General features: G+C 53.8%; 2 protein-coding genes across 7 annotated transcripts in view; one reads left to right on the top strand and one right to left on the bottom strand.

Annotated features, from left to right (window-relative positions):
* LOC119564942 (olfactory receptor 2D2-like) overlaps window positions 1-4574 on the top strand; it is a 52064-nt gene extending 47490 nt beyond the window's left edge. For 2 of the 3 annotated variants that reach the window (XM_043534671.1, XM_043534670.1), the window contains one exon: window positions 1570-2811. In XM_043534671.1, coding sequence (XP_043390606.1) covers window positions 1583-2527 — 945 coding nt within the window. In that variant the 5' untranslated portion in view covers window positions 1570-1582 and the 3' untranslated portion in view covers window positions 2528-2811. Of the gene's footprint in view, window positions 1-1569 lie in introns of all 3 variants that reach the window. The other variant, XM_043534672.1, reaches the window with a different exon arrangement.
* A 2642-nt stretch (window positions 4575-7216) lies between these two features.
* THAP7 (THAP domain containing 7) lies at window positions 7217-12902 on the bottom strand. Of its 4 annotated transcripts, none has more exons than XM_043534667.1 (5): window positions 12718-12902; window positions 11828-11907; window positions 11054-11209; window positions 8669-8864; window positions 7217-8151 (listed from the first exon to the last, which is right to left on the bottom strand). In XM_043534667.1, the coding sequence occupies exons 1-5, from the start codon at window positions 12885-12887 to the stop codon at window positions 7500-7502; spliced, it is 1254 nt and encodes a 417-aa protein (XP_043390602.1). In that variant the 5' UTR covers window positions 12888-12902; the 3' UTR covers window positions 7217-7499. The 4 variants fall into 4 exon arrangements, with proteins under 4 accessions (XP_043390602.1, XP_037744538.1, XP_037744536.1 ...); XM_037888610.2 differs by having other exon boundaries at window positions 8669-8797; window positions 12718-12874; XM_037888608.2 differs by having other exon boundaries at window positions 7217-8181; window positions 8669-8797; window positions 12718-12851.
* Window positions 12903-19006: the final 6104 nt, after the last annotated feature.

Here is a 19006-nt window from a genome sequence, read left to right as displayed (position 1 = left end):
AACTTCTAGCCATCGGATGGCGTTAGACCATTGTCTGCTAGATTGAAGAGCCCACTATGAAATATTTGTTCCCCATGTAGACACTTATAGACTGGAATCAAGTCCTCCCTGGACCTTCTCTTTCTTAAAATAAATAGATTGAGTTCCTGGAGTTTATCCCTCACAGGCAGGTTTTCTAATCCTTCAATCATTCTCCTAGCTCTTCTCTGACCCATCACTGATTTATCAGCATCCTTCTTGAATGGTGGACACCAGAACTGGACACCGGATCCCAGCAGTGGTCACCCCAGGGCCAGATCCAGGGATACAATAACCTGTCCGCGCCTACTTGAGATTGCTCTCTGCATACCCCAAGATTGCATTGGCTCCTCTGGCCATACTGGGAGCTTGTGTTCAGGTGATTATGCACCATGACCCCCCCAAACTTTCTCATAGTCCCTGCTCCCCAGGAGAGAGTCCGAGGGTTGTACCAGGACCTGGGCGTACAATACAGCCTCGTTTCTTTGTTCCTGGACGTCTGCATTGATGTTTAGCCATATGAAAAATTCTGCTTCAGTAGCGGATCCCCTTCCGGGTGTTCACCTCGCAGCGGGATGGATAGACCAACCGGTGCTCCTCTCAGCCCGTATTCCGGCCTAAACAGGCCCCGTTCTGCCAGTTCCTTCTTGGGAGATCAGGGCGCCGACCCCCGCTCATCCCAGCTCCTGTCCGGTTGGAATCCTCCTTCTTGAATGCGGGGGGCAGGTGTTGGACGCAGTATTACAGATGAGGCCTTACCGGTGTCTTCTCCAATTGTTGGAGGCTTCTGGACATCCCGTCCTCAGCTTCCGCGCAGTGCTCTGTGCCCAGCAAATCGCTCTGGGCGGGCAGGAGAGGTGGGATCTGGGGTGGGACACAGGGGCTGGTTATACAGGGACCCTTCTGCTGGTGCTGAGCTGCGGCCACCTCTGGGGTGGAGCACAGGGGCTCTTTAACAGCATAAAGGAACACTACTGCAAGAGTTTGGGACAGGAAGTGATGGAGAAACCAGCTGAGAGCGCAGAGGGCTTGGCCAGGAATCTGGGCTGTGTGTGGGTGTGGGTGTGGGGGTGGAGGTGGGGGATGGGATGTTCCAGGGGATCTTTAATGACCAGGAAGTTTCAAAAGATTTGACAAACATTTTTTGCAAATGCAGGATAAGGAAGAAGGGTAGGGAAAGAGAGACTTGCTAATAGCCCAGTGAGTAGGGCATTCTCCTGGGAGGGGGGCACCCCAGGTACAGATCCCTGCTCGGAGTCACCCCGACTGCAATGGGGTCAGGGCTGGCTTCTGATCTCAGTCCCCCTGCGGTCAATCTGGAGTTGACCCTGAAATTCAGAATGACCCCAGGGGGCTGAGATCAAAATCCAGCCCTGCCCCCACTGCAGTCAGGTGTGACTCTGGATTGATCCAAGGAGGCTGAGATCAGAACCCAGCCCTTCCCTCAGTACAGTCAGGTGTGACTCTGGATTGACCCTGGCGTAGCCAAGCCCCTGTTGAGTCTGCCTCAGAGTCCGGCCTGTGTTATCCCCCCGCTCTCTCTCCCTGCAGGCAGACAGAGGCAATGCGGGGTGAGAACCGCACCTCGGTCTCCGAGTTCATCCTGGTGGGTCTGTCCAGCCAGCCGCGGACGCAGCGCCTCCTCTTCGCGGCCATCCTGGCCACCTACCTGGCCACCCTGGCAGGCAACCTGCTGATCGTGGGTCTGGTGCGGGCCGACTCGTGCCTCCACACCCCCATGTACTTTTTCCTCAGCCACCTCTCCTTCCTGGAGATCTGCTACACCAGCTGGACTGTCCCTCAGGCTCTGGCCCACCTCCTGACCCACAGCAAATCCATCCCCTTTGCTCACTGTGCTGCCCAGATGTACATCGCCCTCTCGCTCGGCAGCTCTGAGGCCATCCTGCTGGCCGCCATGGCCTACGACCGCTTCGTCGCCGTGTGCCGGCCGCTGCGCTACGCCGCCCTCATGGGGCGGAGCCGTTGCTGGGCGCTGGCCTTGTCCTCCTGGGCCAGTGGGTTCCTCCTCTCGGTGGTCAACGTGGCCTGCGTCCTGCGGCTGCCCTTCTGCGGGCCCAACCGGGTCAACCACTTCTTCTGCGAGCTGCCGGTGGTGCTGGAGCTGGCCTGCGCTGACAGGCGCCTCACCGAAGCCGTGGTCTTCGGGGCGGCTGTGCTCATTCTGCTGCTCCCGCTGGCTGTCATCCTGGCCTCCTATGGCCTCATCCTGGCCTCTGTGTTGCAGGGGCAGGTGGCCGCTGGGCGACACAAAGCGTTCTCCACCTGTGCCTCTCACCTGGCCGTGGTGACCATCTTCTATGGCACCGTCATCTCCATGTACATGAAGCCCCGCTCCGGCACCACCCCCGACTGGGATAAGCACATCGCTGTCTTCTATAACGTGGTCACGCCGGCTCTCAACCTGCTCATCTACACCCTGAGGAACAAGGAGGTCAAGGGGGCCATGGCCAAGATGATGTACAGGGCCGGATGGGCCAAGAAGTCCTAAGTGTGGCCAATAGGCCATGCTACCTGAATGTGGACCTAAAATGAGGGGGCACTTGGGACATGTCTTGGGGTGAGAGCTGGTTGGGAAACAAAGGGGTTTCCACAGAATATTTTTGTCTTAATTTTCCACAGCGGCGGAAAAAAAATTATTAAAATTTTTTTTGGCCTAAATTTTCCTCAGAAAATGTCAACAGAACTGATTTTTTTTATTCTTCGTCTGAAGTTTCCACAGAACATGTTGACAAGAGGGAAAATGTGTCTTTTTCTCCCTAATTTTTCCACAGAACACATAGATGGAACCATAAATATCCCTTTTCATCTACACTTTCCACAGAAAATTTCAGTGAAAGAGAAAATATTTGTTCCTATCTGTACTTTCCACAGAAAACATCAATGGAACAGAAATTTTTCATTTCCCTCTTAATTTTCCAGAGACAATAGTGTTGGCTGTGAAATTTTTCATTTTTGGTTACATTTTCCACAGAAAGTATTGATGGAACTGAAGTCGTTTGTTTTCAGCTAAATCTGTCCTCAGAAAGTTACCTTGAAGTGGATTTTTTTGTTTTTCTCTGACTTTTCCACAGAAAATTTCAATTTTGGTTCGTGAAAATTTTAATACTGGAAACTTTCAGCCAAATGGTGAAAAAATTTTCACCGATGGATGAAATTTTTTGGCTAAAACCCCTAAATATTTCAATTCTGAAATGCCATCATGTTGCCTCATGTGTCCATTCTCCTCTATGGGTTGGGCTCTCTGGTCAGACTACATCTCCCTTGAGGCACTGAGGTCTCTCCTCTTGGACAGAGGTGGTGTATCATGTGAATGCTACGCTGTAGTTCATCGTGGGAGATGTAGTCCAAATGGAGAGCCCAGCCAATGGAGGAGAATGGGGACATGAGACAAGCAAACTACAATTCCCATAAGCCATCACTGTGGCATTTCTGAATAAAAATATTCCATTTTCCAAGCAGTCACGTTTTTGCTGAAAAAACTGACATTTCACCAAGAGTTGGTGGAAAAAAAAATGTTTCAGAGAGGAAAAAAAACCCCAACAATTTTCTGTCTAAAAAAAGCACTTGATGGAAAACTTCCTCCCAGCCCTAACGCAACGCTGAAACGCCACAAGCCATTGGCGAAAGGTCCCCTTCTTTGCAAACAGCTCTCACCTGAGACCTGACAAACTCACTATACCAAATGCATCTTAAGGATATTTATCCAGAAAGTGTAATGAGAAAAGTACCTACAGAATGCTCATAATTTGTCAAGATTCATAATTGTTGCGGGATGCATGTACAGGTAACATTTAAAGGATAATGTTTTGATCCTGACCCTATGTTTTCCGAACTTGGAGAACAAATTAGATCCCAGGGGGATAATGTGTCGGCGATGGCCCATTCAGCCAGGGGAGTTGTCACCCTCCCCCTCCTTAGCCAGTGATGCAATGCAAGACTCAGTCGTTTAGCCTTGCACAATACTAAGACTTTGAACAGGAAATCACTGGAGGTCACTACAAACTATCGAATGAAACCACCGGAAGGTTAAAAAAGGGAACATTGCCCTGAGGGAGAGGTTTACCCCGCCGGCGAATAGGATCAAAAGGCTGTTTTCAGCATAACACAGAGGGAAATGCACTCTGGATGCATTCACGGAGGAAATCCCCGGGGAGGGAGGGTGTTTTCCTGAACATTTGGATCCTGGTTCTCATGAAACCAGCCAGCTCTGCAACAGACTGAACTTTTATTGGGGGGAGGGGGGAACCTACTTTAGTAGCAAGGAAAGGAAACTAGTGATCAGACCCTTCGCGCCCGGTGATTTTGCTGTGTGGCGTAACTGTTTGTTTCCACCACTTCCTTGCACTCCTAGCTAAATCTTTACTTCTTCCTAAATAAACCCACCTCTGTTGCATTGTCAGTGCTGTGTGGTTTACAGGAGTGGCGGCTGAAGGCAAAATTGGGACATGCCTGGGGGAGGAGGATCTGGGATTTCAGTGAGGAGCCTGTGACCGGGGCTGGATATCAGAGGGCAAAGGGACTCAGGGAGTGGGGTGCTCCTGTTATCATGCAAGGTGAAGTCGGGCGGGCACTGCCCAGAGGAGAGTCCTTGGGTGGTGGAAGGGCTCGTGGGGTTTAGGAGATGACACCCGGCTACCATGAGCTATCCCCTTTTGCTAGAGTTGGGTCATAGTGCTGGGCACCCCGAGATCCATCACAGATGCGCCCCCTTCGGTGTAGATAAATCCCAGGGCCAGGACCCCTCAGTTCCGGATCGAAATAGTTCCCAACAATCAGTGACATGGTGTCCCATGGATGGGATCTTGAAAAGAGGGACAATTGTCTGACCGAGCCTTCACCAGAAGAGCCTGAGGCTCCGAGCTCGCCATCCCCGATTCTCAGCTCGACTCTGTGGGAACTCTTGGAAGCTAAGAAACACGAGCTGGGTCTCTCAGCTGGCAGAAGGTGGTGCTGAGAGCTGGGTTCGAGTCCTAGCCCAGCCCCTCGATCTCTCCATGCCTCACTTTTTCCTCTGTAGAACAGGAATGCTGATGCTCATGTCCCACGCCTCTGCCTGGTGCACGTTGACTGTGGACTCACTGGGACAGAGACCGTCCCTCAAACAGCGTCTGTGCAGCTCCACGTAACGCTCCTGCTCATCCAGCGAGGGCTGAGTGAGGACAAGGTCCTGGTGTGGCTCTAGGTTCTCGGCTGCTCTACTGACATTGCTCTGTGTCTGACTGCCCCTGCCCTGTCCAGCTCGTCAGCCTGGGCTGCTGAGTGATGGTGACCTAAAAGGAGCTATGGCCACCTAAAAGGAGCTATGGCTGTCTGACCCTCTGCTGGGGGTCTGCCCCATTGACTCCTGCTGGGGCCAATAGGGCCAGATCCCCAGGTGAAGATGCCAACCTTGCTCCGAGACATTGAGGGATGTTTTGGGAGGAACTAGGAGGCTGCTTGGATCTCTCTCCCACCCCCAGAGAAACCAGGACCTCTCCCACCCCATCCATAGCCCACAGGGGGTGTGTGTGTGCGTGTCTGGGTTCTCCCTGGTTGTGTCTGACCCACACCCCAAACAGGAAAGGTGAGGGGGTTCAACCCTAGAAAAGATGCCAACCTATGGTGCCTACTAGGGAGCTTAATTAGCTAGGCCAGTCACAGGCCTGGACCTCTGTCCTGGTACATTTCTCCTGGTCTCACACCTCCTCCGTCTCTCATGCTGGGGCACTCCGGGTGATGCTGTCCAGCTGGGTCCATCCAGGGTAGTTAGAGCCCACCAGGGAGCCAGTGCCTTGGGCAGGGAATCCAGCAGGGCCCCCTGACCCATTCAAAACTGCCATGGCTCAGCCCCCCTCCCAGAGCCTGCCTGCATAGGCCACCCCCATGCCACAGAGAAGACCCCTGGAGCTGTGCTGCTCTTTGTTGTGCTCGCTGGGCCCCAGGGGTGGTGAGCGATGGGGGCATGTTTTATAGATACACAGAACATGTCAGTGCTTGTGACAGTCGATTTAGGCCTGACTCTGTCATTTTGTAACTACCTGTAAACCCCTCTCCATCCAGGATTACTGAACATCAGGGACGGCTGGTATCAACCAGCCCCAAGTCAGTGGGTCCAGATCCACAGCTGGTGTAACCCAGGACCGCTCTGTTCGCTAGGGCGACTGACACCAGCTGGGGATCAAGTCCCCTCGTACTCCATCTCTTCTCCCCTTCGCTGCCATGGGGTCAGTTTCATGCCCCTTGTTTTTGTCTCCCAGCTGGGAGCTCAGCTGGGTGTTCACTGCAGCTCTGGCGCTTGGCCTGTCAGAGGGCAGGGGACAAGCTGATGGGGGGGGACAACAGGTGGCATCACCCCCCAACCCCCACCATGCCAACACTCAGTTAATGCAGCAGGCCCCTGGCAGCCAGGATGGGGGGTTCGAGTAGCAGAGCCTGGGCAAGCTGGGATTCTGGTCCAGTGACTAAGAGAACCCGAAGGTCAAGGGGGAATGGACACAGGGCCTAGGGCCACTCAGAGCACCCAGCCACCAGGGGCCTGCCCACAGCTCCATGCTCAGAAATGGGGAAACTCGGGGGCGGTGAGTCCCACTTCAAACTGACCCTGAAGAAGGAGGCACAGGAGGAAAATCGTAGGCATGGAGCACGCTCACACCAGGGCAGTGCCTGCCCTGGGACTAACCCAACAGCTCCCCCTGGGGCAATGGGCACTCTCACACCAGGAACACTGCGCGCCCTGGGACTAACCCCACAGCTCCCCCTAGGGCAATGGGCACTCACACCAGGAACACTGCGCGCCCTGGGACTGACCCCACAGCTCCCCCTGGGGCAATGGGCACTCTCACACCAGGAACACTGCGCGCCCTGGGACTAACCCAACAGCTCCCCCTGGGGCAATGGGCACTCTCACACCAGGAACACTGTGCGCCCTGGGACTGACCCCACAGCTCCCCCTAGGGCAATGGGCACACACACACCAGGGGCATTGGCTGCCCTGGGACTGACCCCACAGCTCCCGCTCGGGCAATGGGCACACGCACACTAGGGGCATTGGCTGCCCTGGGACTGACCCCGCAGTTCCCCCTGGGGCAATGGGCACACGCCCACCAGGGGCAGTGCCTGCCCTGGGGTTACCCTGCAGCTGTCCCCCAGCCACACTCGCACCACAGGCTGTGCACACTCCGGGGCCATCACCCCCATATAAAACAAGACCTTTATTTACAATACCCTTAAATCCGCCTCCCTGGCACAGAGGCAAAGGTCGGGGCAGGGGTGGGGGGCAGAGAAGTGCTGTCACCAGGTTTGCGTCTCCAGCCCCAGCATGCCACCTTTTGTGGGCAGGGAGTGAGCTCAGCCATGGCCGAGCCCCAGAGCCCAGGGCCTCGGGCCCGGGCAGAGGCCCGAGTCCCATGCAGTCCCTCTGGGGTGGCGTGAAGCCCCCCCCCACCCTACACACAGACGCTCCCTGCCTGCAGTCCCGGGCCTCACTCCAGCTCGCGCAGCAGCTGCAGCTCGAAGACCTGGAGGTGCTCCTTGAGCTGGCGCCGCATGTCCGGGGCCGCCCGCCGCTCCCGCTGTAGCTCACAGATGCGCAGCCGCAGCCGCTGTTCTCGCCGCTTGCAGGCCTGCAGCTGCCGCTGGACCCGGTCAAGGGCCTCCAGGGCTGCCTCCGCACGCCGCTTCCACAGCAGGGCGCTGCCCACCTGGTAGCTGTGCTCGCTCTGGATGTAGGCGCCGGCTGGGGGCGGCAGGCGCAGCATGTAGAAAGATGGGGAGACGGGGCGGGGCGGCTCCGGGGCCGGTGGCGTGGGGGCCTCTGAGGCGGCATCTGTCTCCGGGAGCGTGGGGGCATCTGTCTCCGGGAGTGCCGGCGTGGCTGTGGCTGCCTCCTGCCCTGTGGCCGCCTCCTGCCCTGTGGCCACGGCCGGGTACTCCAGAAGGATGTCCGACAGGCTGGCCAGGATGACGTCATGCTGATCTTCTAGCTCCGCCCCCTGGGGGAGGGGCCCAGGCAAGCTGCGGTGCTCAGTGGTGGGGGCGGCTGCGGGCGTGGCCAGCTCGGACTCCTCCTCCTCCGGGAAGCATGAGATATCCGCGTTGGCCAGGGCGTCCTGCTCCCCTCGGCCTGGATTGCGTCTGAGGGGACAGAGCTCATCCCACAATGCACTGCAGAGAGCATGCACAGCAGGGTCCCAGAGCCACACACCATCCCAACTCCCCTCAGCCCGACTGCCCAGTCCAAACCTGGGGCAGCCTCAGCCCCTCCCACCTACACCCCGACCCCGCTCCCAAGATGACCCAGGCTAGGTTGGGGCGGGGCTAGCATACAGGGACAGCCCCAGCTTCTGACCACACCCCTTCTATCTAGTAACATCCAGGGCTGCTCCACCCACTCCAGACCTTCACCCTGCTCCCCGCCCCTGAGATCTGGTCTCCAATGCACACAGCCCAGCAGAGCCAGTTCCAGCTCCTCACCCTGACCCATTGTCCCTGCCATGGCTGGGCCCTCCTCAGTCTCACAAGGGCAGACCAGGCCCTTCTGAGCCGCACCCCAGCCTGCACAGCCCCCTGCTCCATATGCTCTGCCTTGGCACATCCCAGCCCCTGACCCCACGACCCAGCCCAGCAGACCATCTACAGGACGGGCACTCACCTCCACCTCCTCCAGGCCCTGGCGGCCTTGGCGTCATCACCCTTCTGCCTCACCTTTGCTGCCCGGCGTGCCTTGGAGAAGGACTCGAAGACGGTGGGGACGGCCCCCTCCTTGAGCCGGTGGTAGCCACTGCGGAGAGACATCAGCAGGCACGAGTTGCCCCCGGTCCAGCTGGCTTGGGGAGAACCCCACAGCCCTGCGCTGGAGGCATCACCCTGGGGGGAAGCTTTCCCGGCACAGGGACTCTTGGATGGGAACGCTGTACCACTAGCTTAGTTGGGTGTCTCTTTGCTGGCCTGGGAATATTTTTAAGTGGCTCTTTGCCCCATAGGAACCACTAGGTCAGGATGAGGCCCTGACTTTGGCGCATATGGTTTTCAACTTATCAATTGGTCTGTCCTAGGCCAGGTCTACACTCTGGGTGGCGCAGCAGCACCTGTCATGCTGTAGCACCGGAGCGTAGACGCTTCCTGTGTTGATGGAGATGCAGGTAACCCACCTCCTCGAGAGAATTCTTCTGTCGACCTAGCCATGTCCACACCGGGGCTTAGGGAAGCTGAACTACGGCGCCCAAAAGCGTGAATTTTTCACACCCCTGAGCCATGTAGCTAGGCTGATCTAAATTTTAAGTGTAGACCAGGGCTTAATTTGTGGTCACCTGCATACAGGCTTCGAAATAAGAAGCAGTCTGATTTTTTTTACCCTCTCTCTCACAAATCCCTTAGTCTCTGAAGCACACCTTGTTTTATTTAGGTGCTTAAGGCCCCGATCCCATGATTGGATCCACACAGCCGGCCCTTGGGGTTCCACATTCATAGATTTTTAAGGCCAAAAGATCATCTACTCTGACCTCCTATCTAACATGGGCCACAGCATTTCATCCATTCTCCCCTGCCTTGAGCCCAGTGACTTGCGCATACTTATTGTAGAATAGTTACAGTGCTTTACATTTACATCTCACCCAGTTAACTTCCCAGTGCAGATGAGCTCTTTGTCCTATTACACAACTGCGGATTGACTTTAATTAGGTGGGTTAGTGGTTGTGGGTATGTTTACCCTCCCTTACAATAAACCCCACCCTATTTTTATGTTCTCAAAAAAATTAATGTAAAACCCCCACACCATGCATTCTTTTGCTCGCTAGCAAGACCCTGCATTGAGAGATCTGCTGTAACAAACCGGAACTGTGTTTCAACAGAACTCACTGCAAAATGTGGCCAAGGAACTGTGACGAACAGGCCTTAAGAAAGGCCTTAAGGGGACTCACGGTCCGTCAGTCCTCACAGGGAGAGGGAGATGGGATGTGTCTGCATCTGGGGTGGGGTGGGGGTGCTCAAAATGGACCAGCTCACCTTTGCGGGACGAGGGGGGGTGTCTAGACTAGGGGAAACCATTCAGATCAGTCCACCCTCATGGGGAGTGTAAGGCCTGGTCTACACTGGAGGTTGGGGGAATCGCTCTAAGATATGCAACTTCAGCTACGAGAATAGCGTAGCTGAAGTCGACACATCTTAGATGGACTTAGAATCACTTACTTCGCATCCTCACGGCGCGGGATCGATGGCCGCCGCTCCCCCGTCGACTCCGCTTCCGCCTTGCACCCTGGTGGCGTTCCGGAGTCGACAGCAGAGCGATCGGGGATCGATTTATCGCGTCTACACTAGACATAATAAATCGATCCCCGATAGATCGATCACTACCCGCCGATCGGGTAGACGTGGCCTAAGTGCATCTGGACTACTGGGACCATACAGACTAGTTCACCATCCAGGATAGAGGGAGTGTGTCTGGACTGGAAGGTGGGGGAACCGTATGGCCCAGTCCATCCTCACAGGGAGGGGAGGATGGACCAACCTGGAGGGGACTGTACAGACCAGTCTATCTTCACCAGGGGGGACATCTGGACTAGAGGGAACCATATGGACCAGTCCAGCTTTGGGGGGACATGCCAGGACTAGGGGGAACTGTACAGACCAGTCCTTCTTCTGGAGGAGTATGTTTGGTCTAGGGGTAACTGTACAGACCAGTCCATCTTCCCAGGGGTAGGAGGAGGTATGTCAGGATTAGGGGAACCATACGAACCAGTCCATCCTTCCAGAGGGCAGATGAAGAGAGTTCAGGGCAGGGCTCCACGTGGTCCAACCCATCCTCCCAGAGGAGAGAGGACCTGAACCAGGCATCTATGTGGCTGGTGGTGCTGTTTTTCTCCACCCCTCCACCCTGGCATGCCCAGCTGGGATGCCAGGGGCAGCTGCTGGCATAGTTATGGAGACCTGGCGAAAAAGCTCATCTCCCAAACTAGCAAGGCTCAGCCTCACTAAAACCACCCGGCTTCAGGACACAGAGCTGGGCGTCCCTGGGTGTCAGTCAGCCTCCTGCACCCACCTGATTCCCACCATCTCAAAGCAGCTCTTCTCGAAGTGCTTGGAGCAGAAGTAGATGTAGTCAGAGGCTGGATTCCAGGGGCCCTGGCCGCTCGGGTCCTTGCGCTGACAGTTCTCCAGCCACACACTGCGCCGTGGGTTGTCTTTCTTGGGTAGCCTGCGAGGACAGAAATGGCACCATTCAGCTTCTGGAAGAGGCATGGGCCGGGGCAGGGGTTCAACTGCCACAAGGAGAGAGTCCATGGGTGCAAAGGCAGATCTAAGAACTACCTCCCCCGCAGGACTTTTCAACCCAGAGATGCTAATGTCCTCTAGGTACAGAGAAGAAAAAGCAAAACCACCTCCAAATGACCCACTGGAGCTGGGACGTAGGACCAACCAGACTGGATCAGACCAAAGACCCCGGTAGCCCGGCATCCTTCTCCGACAGGACCCAGCGGCGTTAGAGGAAGAGGCAAGACACCCCCTAGTGGACAGCTCTGGAATAACCTGCCTACAAGGGGAAATTGGTCCTAACTCCTCAGCGGTTCCTAGATCACACCAGGTCTCAGCTGTGGTTTTGGAGCAACAAGCGTTGATGATAACAAGCGAGTCCTTGTGGCAGGAAGTTACGCAGACTGTGCTAGGAAAGTATTTCCTTTCCATTGGCGTTAAATGTACAGCTGTTCAGTGTACCCAGATGTCCCCTTGCATCTTCCCCACAGGGAGGGGAGGGCGAAAGGGCCAGTTGTAAGGGGAGGTTGTGGGGAGGGCACAGGGCAAGGGTAATTCTTACCGATGGAAGGAGATGCCTCGATTGCGGGTCTCGCGGGTGTCCCGGGTGCAGCAGCCGGTAGCAGAGCAGTGACGGGGCATCTGTGGGGAGAGAGACAGAGATGGGGAGGCCCTGAGAATCACTCATCCCCTTTCCAGAGCTACACCCCAGCCAGTGTCTCAGTCTTATCCATCTCAACCCTATAGCCAGGGCACTCTCCTGCCCCCGTCCACATCTACCCCTCACCCCCCGCCCCAGCCAGGACACTCTCCTGCCCCATCAATACCTACCCCACCACCCTCCTATAACCTGGACACCCTCCCCCATCCACATCTACCTCCCCCCCCCAGCCAGGAAACCCTCCCCTCCCCCAGCTACCCTTCCCCGTATAGCCAGGACACCCGCCCCTCCCCCGCTACCCCTCCCCGTACAGCCAGGACACCCGCCCCTCCCCCCGCTACCCCTCCCCGTACAGCCAGGACACCCGCCCCTCCCCCCGCTACCCCTCCCCGTACAGCCAGGACACCCGCCCCTCCCCTATGAGCATTTCTACCACACACTGGCTGGCTCAGCTTCCCCGTGTGACCCCCCCCGCCACCTGTTTGGGCCTCCCCAGGTTGAAACCCCTGGAGCCTGCGGAGGGGGAGGGCGAAGGGGGGGCAGGAACCAGGTGCCCGGTGGGGGGAGGGGCTGATCCCAGGGCGGGGATCCGGGGGGGGCACAACGAGCCGTGGCGGCGGCGGGGGCAGGCTGGGAAAGGGGGTGGGAGGGGGGGGCAGGGAACCCCCGTGCGGGGAGGGGCAGTTGGGAGGGGGCTGTGACGCGGGGGTATCTCCGGGGGGAGGTCTCCGGATGGGGGGGCGGTGACGTGGCGCGGGGGAGGGTATCCCCGGGGCCGTTTCCGGTCTCACCTCCCCGTTCCCATCACTCCACAGACGCTGCGGTCCCAGGTCCGGCGCAGGCGCAGCCGAGCCTCTCGCCCTGTTCTCGCGAGAGCTGGAAGGAGCGCGACAACCTCGCGAGAGCGCGGACGGGGAAGTGGGGGGAGGGGGGCCCAGCGGCCAATCGGATTCCAACCCATGCCCCGCCTCCGCCCCTGCTTAGGAGGCGCGAGACGAGCCCCGCCCGTCAAAGCCCCGCCCCTTCCCCTCTCCTAGCCCGCCGCAAGCTCCGCCCCACCCTCAAAGTCTGCTACAGGCTCCGCTCCACAGAGCCCCGCCCCTTCCCTCATCACCCGCCACAAGGCCCCTCCCCCTCTCCTCAGAGCCCCGCCCCTTCCCTCATCACCCGCCACAAGGCCCCTCCCCCTCCCCTCAGAGCCCCGCCCCTTCTCCTCAGAGCCCCGCCCCTTCTCCTCCAGAGGGGTGGTGTCGACCTCCAAGGGCAGGACCCCCAGTGGCCTGGGCAGCCCTGAGGTGGCTCCCTCTCCGGTGACAGGGGGGAGAGGTCCCGCGGGCTCTGCCCGGTGCCCTCCCAGCCCCAGGGCCACGGGTCTGACTTCAGGTTTCCCAGGCTGGGAGGCCGGCGACACGGCACGTCCAGTTACTTTCATAACTGATGCGGCAAGCCCAGAGATGCCAGGGCTCTGACAAGGAAGTCCCCACCCCAATTGCAAAACTGTCTGGAAAGCTGTTTTATAAAGGTTTCAAATTACTCCTGAAGTATATGGGTTGAGATTTAGAAATCCTAAAAGGGGGGAATACAGGGGTGCAGACCGTCATGTCCACCTGCAGTTCGTGTGCTGAGGAGGCTGTCTGTGGTAGGACCATCCTAGCAAACTAGGCACTTGTCTGAATGTGGTGGGCCCGATCCAAAACCCATTGCAGACTTCCTGGATTTTGGATGGGGTCCCAGCATGCCACCACCTGGGCCTGATACTGATTCACCCCAGCAGGGCTCTCAGCCATTGGGGAAGAGGTACCGTCTTTACCTTCAGCTCCGGATCCGTGCGAAGGGAAGTCACACTGGGCCAAGGCATGCACAGATGTGTGTCAGTGTCTGAGAAGACCATCCCATTCCTGGTGCAGAGGTCACTGGAGTGCCTCACCGAGGCTGGATGGAGCAGGGGCTCTGGACATCTCTGCCTCTTACAACACCATCCCCTTGCGAGAAGACAGAGCTCTCGGCTGGAGAAGGATTTAATTGCTTTGTAGGGGCAGCTGCGTCTCCAAAGCTTTGAAATATCCTGCCACCTCTCGGATCTGCTGGAAGGCGCTATCCCCCCACAGGACTCCTTCCCTGCTCCCAGTTCACTGCGCGTCTGCCAGTCTGAAACGCTTACTGGTGCCTTGGGCAAAGCTCAGGGGAACATCACCCAGGGTCAGTCCTGAGCCAGCCTCTGTCTGTAGTGGGGTCAGGGCTGGATTCTGATCTCGGCTTCCCTGGAGTCAATCTGGAGTCACACCTGACCAAGATGAAGTTGTTCTGGATTGGTTTAAGTGTGAACAGAATCCAGTCCATATTCTTTAGAAATAACCCCTAGTGTTGGAGATGCAGGCTTGTATCTTCTCTCTGCCCTCAGTTTAAAACCACAGACCAGTTCCTAGACTGCAAGTCCAGAAGGGACAATTATGCTTGTCTCATCTGACCTCCAGCATGGTGTAGGCCAGGGGGTTTCTCCGAATTAATTCTTGTTTCCGGTTCAATAGCTGTGGTTGAGCTGGAGCATGTCCATTTTTATGAGATGCAGAATCCAAACAGCAAATCCAGCTGTGCCCCCACAGGGTCTGTTTCTGGGGTGTGATCCTTCTTCTTTGTCACTCATGTATAAAAGCACAGAAATTGTGTGTTAGAAAGCCCACCCTTTGTAATAGGTAAATCAAGATTTTAGAAGGAGATAAATGATCATATCCTCCTCAGGTGGTGTGGCTGAGTGATTAAGGCAATGAGGTAGTTATATATTGTGCTCTTGATATGTGGGTTCAAATCCCAGCTTTGCTAAACCTGCTTATTCTTCATCCCTTCACAAACATCATCGTTCTGCCCTGCACTCATTGCTATGTTCACATTCAGGGACCGTGCGAAAGAACTAGACAAAGGAGGGCAAAGTCCCTGCGCTACAGATTCAGTTCATGAGCAGTGCTTGCTTTTGGGAGCAACAAAGATTGGACTTCGAAACCAGCCCTCAGTAACAGGCAGCTCAAGTTTGTCTTCATCCTCATTTCGCCACCATGATTCTCTTCATTCTCATGATACCACCATGACTGTATGCACCTGGTGCACAGTCAGCATGACACATGTTTGTCTTCTTCTTATATGGCATATCCATCACTGGAGGTTTGCAACCAAGGTACCCCATTGTGTATGGACCTCTGCTAATCTCTTTGGGGGTGAGTACTGTAGTCCTTTTGATCCACCCATCGTCCACCCCAGACCTTCTTTTTCTGCTTTGTGTTCTTCTGCCATCGACTTTCCCTTCTGGTGCCTGTAAACATGCGTCGCTCGTGGAACCTCTTAAAACATCCCCAGCAAATTGAACCTTTCTTTTCATAAACCCTCCAATTAACATTTGCTTAGTTCCAGTCATCTCCAGTACTTTGTCGCTGGTTACGTGGTCCATTCATGATATTTTCAGAATTCTCTTGTAACACCATCATTCGAAGGATTGTAGTTTCTTTATTATTGATTGTTGGAATGTCCATGTTTCCCAGCTGTAACTTAACACAGACCAAGTGTACATTTGCAAGAGTCAGAAATTAGTTTTCAGATTTATGTCCCTTCTCATCAGAGGTTTATTCTTCCAGAATATCTCTTGCGTTCTTGCTATTCTGGTGCTGACTTCAGTATCCAATTTGCCATCTTCTGTTATGGTGCTTCCTAACTAGCAATAATTTCTCTCTTGTTGTATGGTTGTATCATTCACTGAAATCTTGCATGTTTTCCAACGATTCTTGCATGTCACCACAGCTTTTGTCCTGTCCCCATTCAACTCTAGACCATATTCTTTGCCATATTCATATATAATCTCCACCTTCTTCTGAATCATGCAAGAGCACTGTGTCATCTGCATAGTGAATGTTATTTGCTCATTTTCCATTCATCTTAATACCTTCCTCTGTTTCCTCAATTAATTTAATCAAATACTCATTATAAATGTAAAATAAAGTCAGTGACATCATACCGCCTTATCTCACTCCTCTCTAGATCTCTGTTAGATTTTCATTTTCATCTCCCGTTCTAATTGCCTTCTGATCCCAGTATAATTGTTTTATTACTCGGCATTTGTATCCATCAATCCTTACACACCTGAATATATTGAGCAGTTTGTAGTGGTAGCTTCTGTCAAATACTTTTTGGAAGTCAATGAAACACAAGCATATTGTTTTCACCTGTTCAACTGATCTTTCTAATATGAGCATCAAAGTTTCACAATGGTGTTTATGGTGCCTTTTCCACATTCAAAATCATCTTCTTGTTTGCTTATTTCCTGATCGGTCTTTCCTTGTATTTGGTTCTGAACAACTTGCAAAAGTCTCTGAGATACTAGGCTGCTTGTTCTGTAGTTGTCACGGTCCATAGCGTTGTTCTTTTCTGAGATTTGGATACACATTGAAGTTGTCAAATCCTCTGGCAAGTCTGCTGTCTCATACATGTTCTTCGTTAACTCTGAGAGGCCTTTGGAGCCTGTCATAAATATAAAGGGAAGGGTAAACACCTTTAAAATCCCTCCTGGCCAGAGGAAAAATACTTTCACCTGTAAAGGGTTAAGAAGCTAGGATAACCTCGCTGGCACCTGACCAAAAATGACCAATGAGGAGACAAGATACTTTCAAAAGCTGGGAGGAGGGAGAAAAACAAAGGGTCTGTGTCTGTCTGTGTGATGCTTTTGCCGGGGACAGAACAGGAATGGAGTCTTAGAACTTAGTAAGTAATCTAGCTAGATATGCGTTAGATTATGATTTCTTTAAATGGCTGAGAAATTAAGTTGTGCTGAATAGAATGGATATTCCTGTCTGTGTGCCTTTTTGTAACTTAAGGTTTTGCCTAGAGGGATTCTCTATGTTTTGAATCTAATTACCCTGTAAGGTATTTACCATCCTGATTTTACAGAGGTGATTCTTTTTACTTCTATTAAAATCCTTCTTTTCAGAAACGGAATGCTTTTTCATTGTTCTTAAGATTCAAGGGTTTGGGTCTGTGATCACCTATGCAAATTGGTGAGGATTTTTACTAAACCTTCCCCAGGAAGTGGGGTGCAAGGGTTGGGAGGATATTGGGGGGGAAAGACGTTTCCAAACAATGCTTTCCTAATAAATAAACCCAGATAAACGTTTGGTGGTGGCAGTGGGAGTCCAAGGGCAAAGGGTAAAATAGTTTGTACCTTGGGGAAGTTTTAACCTAAGCTGGTAAAAGTAAGCTTAGGAGGTTTTCATGCAGGTCCCCACATCTGTACCCTAGAGTTCAGAGTGGGGAAGGAACCTTGACAGAGCCTTAAGCCCCTTTGCTTTAAATCAGCTGGTTTTCCATCACAACCTACTGCTTTTCCATTCAGACGTCTTTTTATTGCTACCATGCTGTCTTCATCCATTATTGACAGGTGCTTATTTGATTGATCTCTGGCTGGTTTTTCAGGCCTATCATCACCATATAATTCATTCCTATATTCTCACCATCTCTCGTTCTTGTCTTTAGGGCCTGTCAGATATGGTTGCTTTTTGTCAATAAGAGTCATATTGGTCACTTTCCTTCTGTAATCATATCTTTTGATACATCTCACTTTGTTTATTTTCTTTATCCAGTTCTTCAAATTATTTGCATTTCTCATTCAGCCATTAAGACTTTGCTGATCTGCATTTATTATTTATCATTTTAGCTAGTCTTTGGTATTCGTTTTCTGTGGTCGATCCATGTGCTTTTACTTTCCGTCTTTCATCTAGCAGAGCAATGATTTTGTCTATTTCCAGGGGGTTTTAGTAGCTACTGTAAGCAGAGTCAGAATGAGCTGTACCCTGACATCTGGTGGTGAGCTGTGGAAAAGGACTTCAGGGGCTGATCTCGTTTGCATGAGCACACCCACCCTGCCTAACACGATGGACTGCCTGCCCAAATGGTCACTTTGGCTGCTGTGGGATCCCCAGTCTCTTTGTTATTGGGGCAGGAGTAATAAAGGGTTGTTATCCTGGTTATCTGAATCAAGGACAGTAGAACTGTACTTGGCATTTTATGATGAAGGGACTCACTCTCACCTGAGCAGCACTTGCTAGGCAAGGCACATGGGTTCCAAAACCAATGACTTGAGAGAGGTTGGGGACAGATATGTGTACCTGGTAGTGTGGGGCTCTTCTGAGGGTCCTAAACACCACTTTGGCCCTTCCTCTCTCTACTGTGTAATAGCAGACCTAATTTTGATTCCATTAGGAGTGTTGTTGCATACTGCAGAGCTGAGATCACTGATACCTAGGTCTAAGCATTGGACCCACTTTGGGCTAGTGGTGCACCAGCGTTGAGGCTCCCCTACTACCAGGTAAACTCACTGAGAGCTGATGTAGCTGAGAACTGTGTTAAGTAGGGGGGCCCTGAAGACAAGTTGGTGAGTGGCTAGCTGAGAGGCGAGCGGTGTGCCGCAGACAGCAGGAGAGCGAGCGGAGCAGAGTGGACAGCAGGTGGCGTGGCTAGCAGGGTGGCTGGTGGAGAGGCGTGGCTGGCGGTGACGTTTGCAGCAGAACCCCGTGGAGAGGTGTGGCACTCAGCCATCAACCTGAGCACCAGAGCATGTAAGATGGTCCCCCCATACCCACCTCCTCCCAGGCTTGGAGGTAAACTCTGCAGATGAACTTCTAAACTCTGGGGCTGCACTGACCAAGGTCTGAAACTGTGGGTGGGGTGACTGCTGGGTTGCTGGACTTAAGATCCTGAGGGGAAAAGGACACGGCTAAACTTACTTGGAGGTGGGTCATTTGCTCATGGTTTGTGTTATGAATCCTGTTTGTGGTGTTTCCCCAACATAATGCTGCATTGTTTCCCTCCTTTATTAAAAGGCTTTTGCTACACTCAGACTCCGTGCTTGTGAGAGGGGAAGTATTGCCTCTTAGAGGGGCCCAGGGGGGTGGTATGTAATTGTCCCAGGTCAGTGGGCGGGGGCTCGAGCTGGTTTTGCATTGTGTTATTGAAACAGAACCCCTAGATACTGAACCCGGCCCTTGTTTCTGCCAACTCTGACGGGCAGAAGAGTTACACTAGTAACTTTTTGCCTACATGTTT

This window comes from Chelonia mydas, chromosome 23 (genome assembly GCF_015237465.2).
Source record: "Chelonia mydas isolate rCheMyd1 chromosome 23, rCheMyd1.pri.v2, whole genome shotgun sequence".
NCBI classification, from domain to species: Eukaryota; Metazoa; Chordata; order Testudines; family Cheloniidae; genus Chelonia; species Chelonia mydas.
The sequence above is the reverse complement of the archived record's forward strand: the minus strand, read 5'-3'. Positions and strand labels throughout refer to the sequence as shown.

Coding starts and splice junctions, on each gene's coding strand:
- THAP7 (XM_043534667.1), bottom strand. CDS start 12,887: ATGGGTTGGAATCCGATTGGCCGCTGGGCCCCCCTCCCCCCACTTCCC. Junction 11,908..12,717: donor GGAGTGATGGGAACGGGGAG/GTGAGACCGGAA, acceptor CTCTCCCCACAG/ATGCCCCGTCACTGCTCTGC. Junction 11,210..11,827: donor CGAGGCATCTCCTTCCATCG/GTAAGAATTACC, acceptor CTGTCCTCGCAG/GCTACCCAAGAAAGACAACC.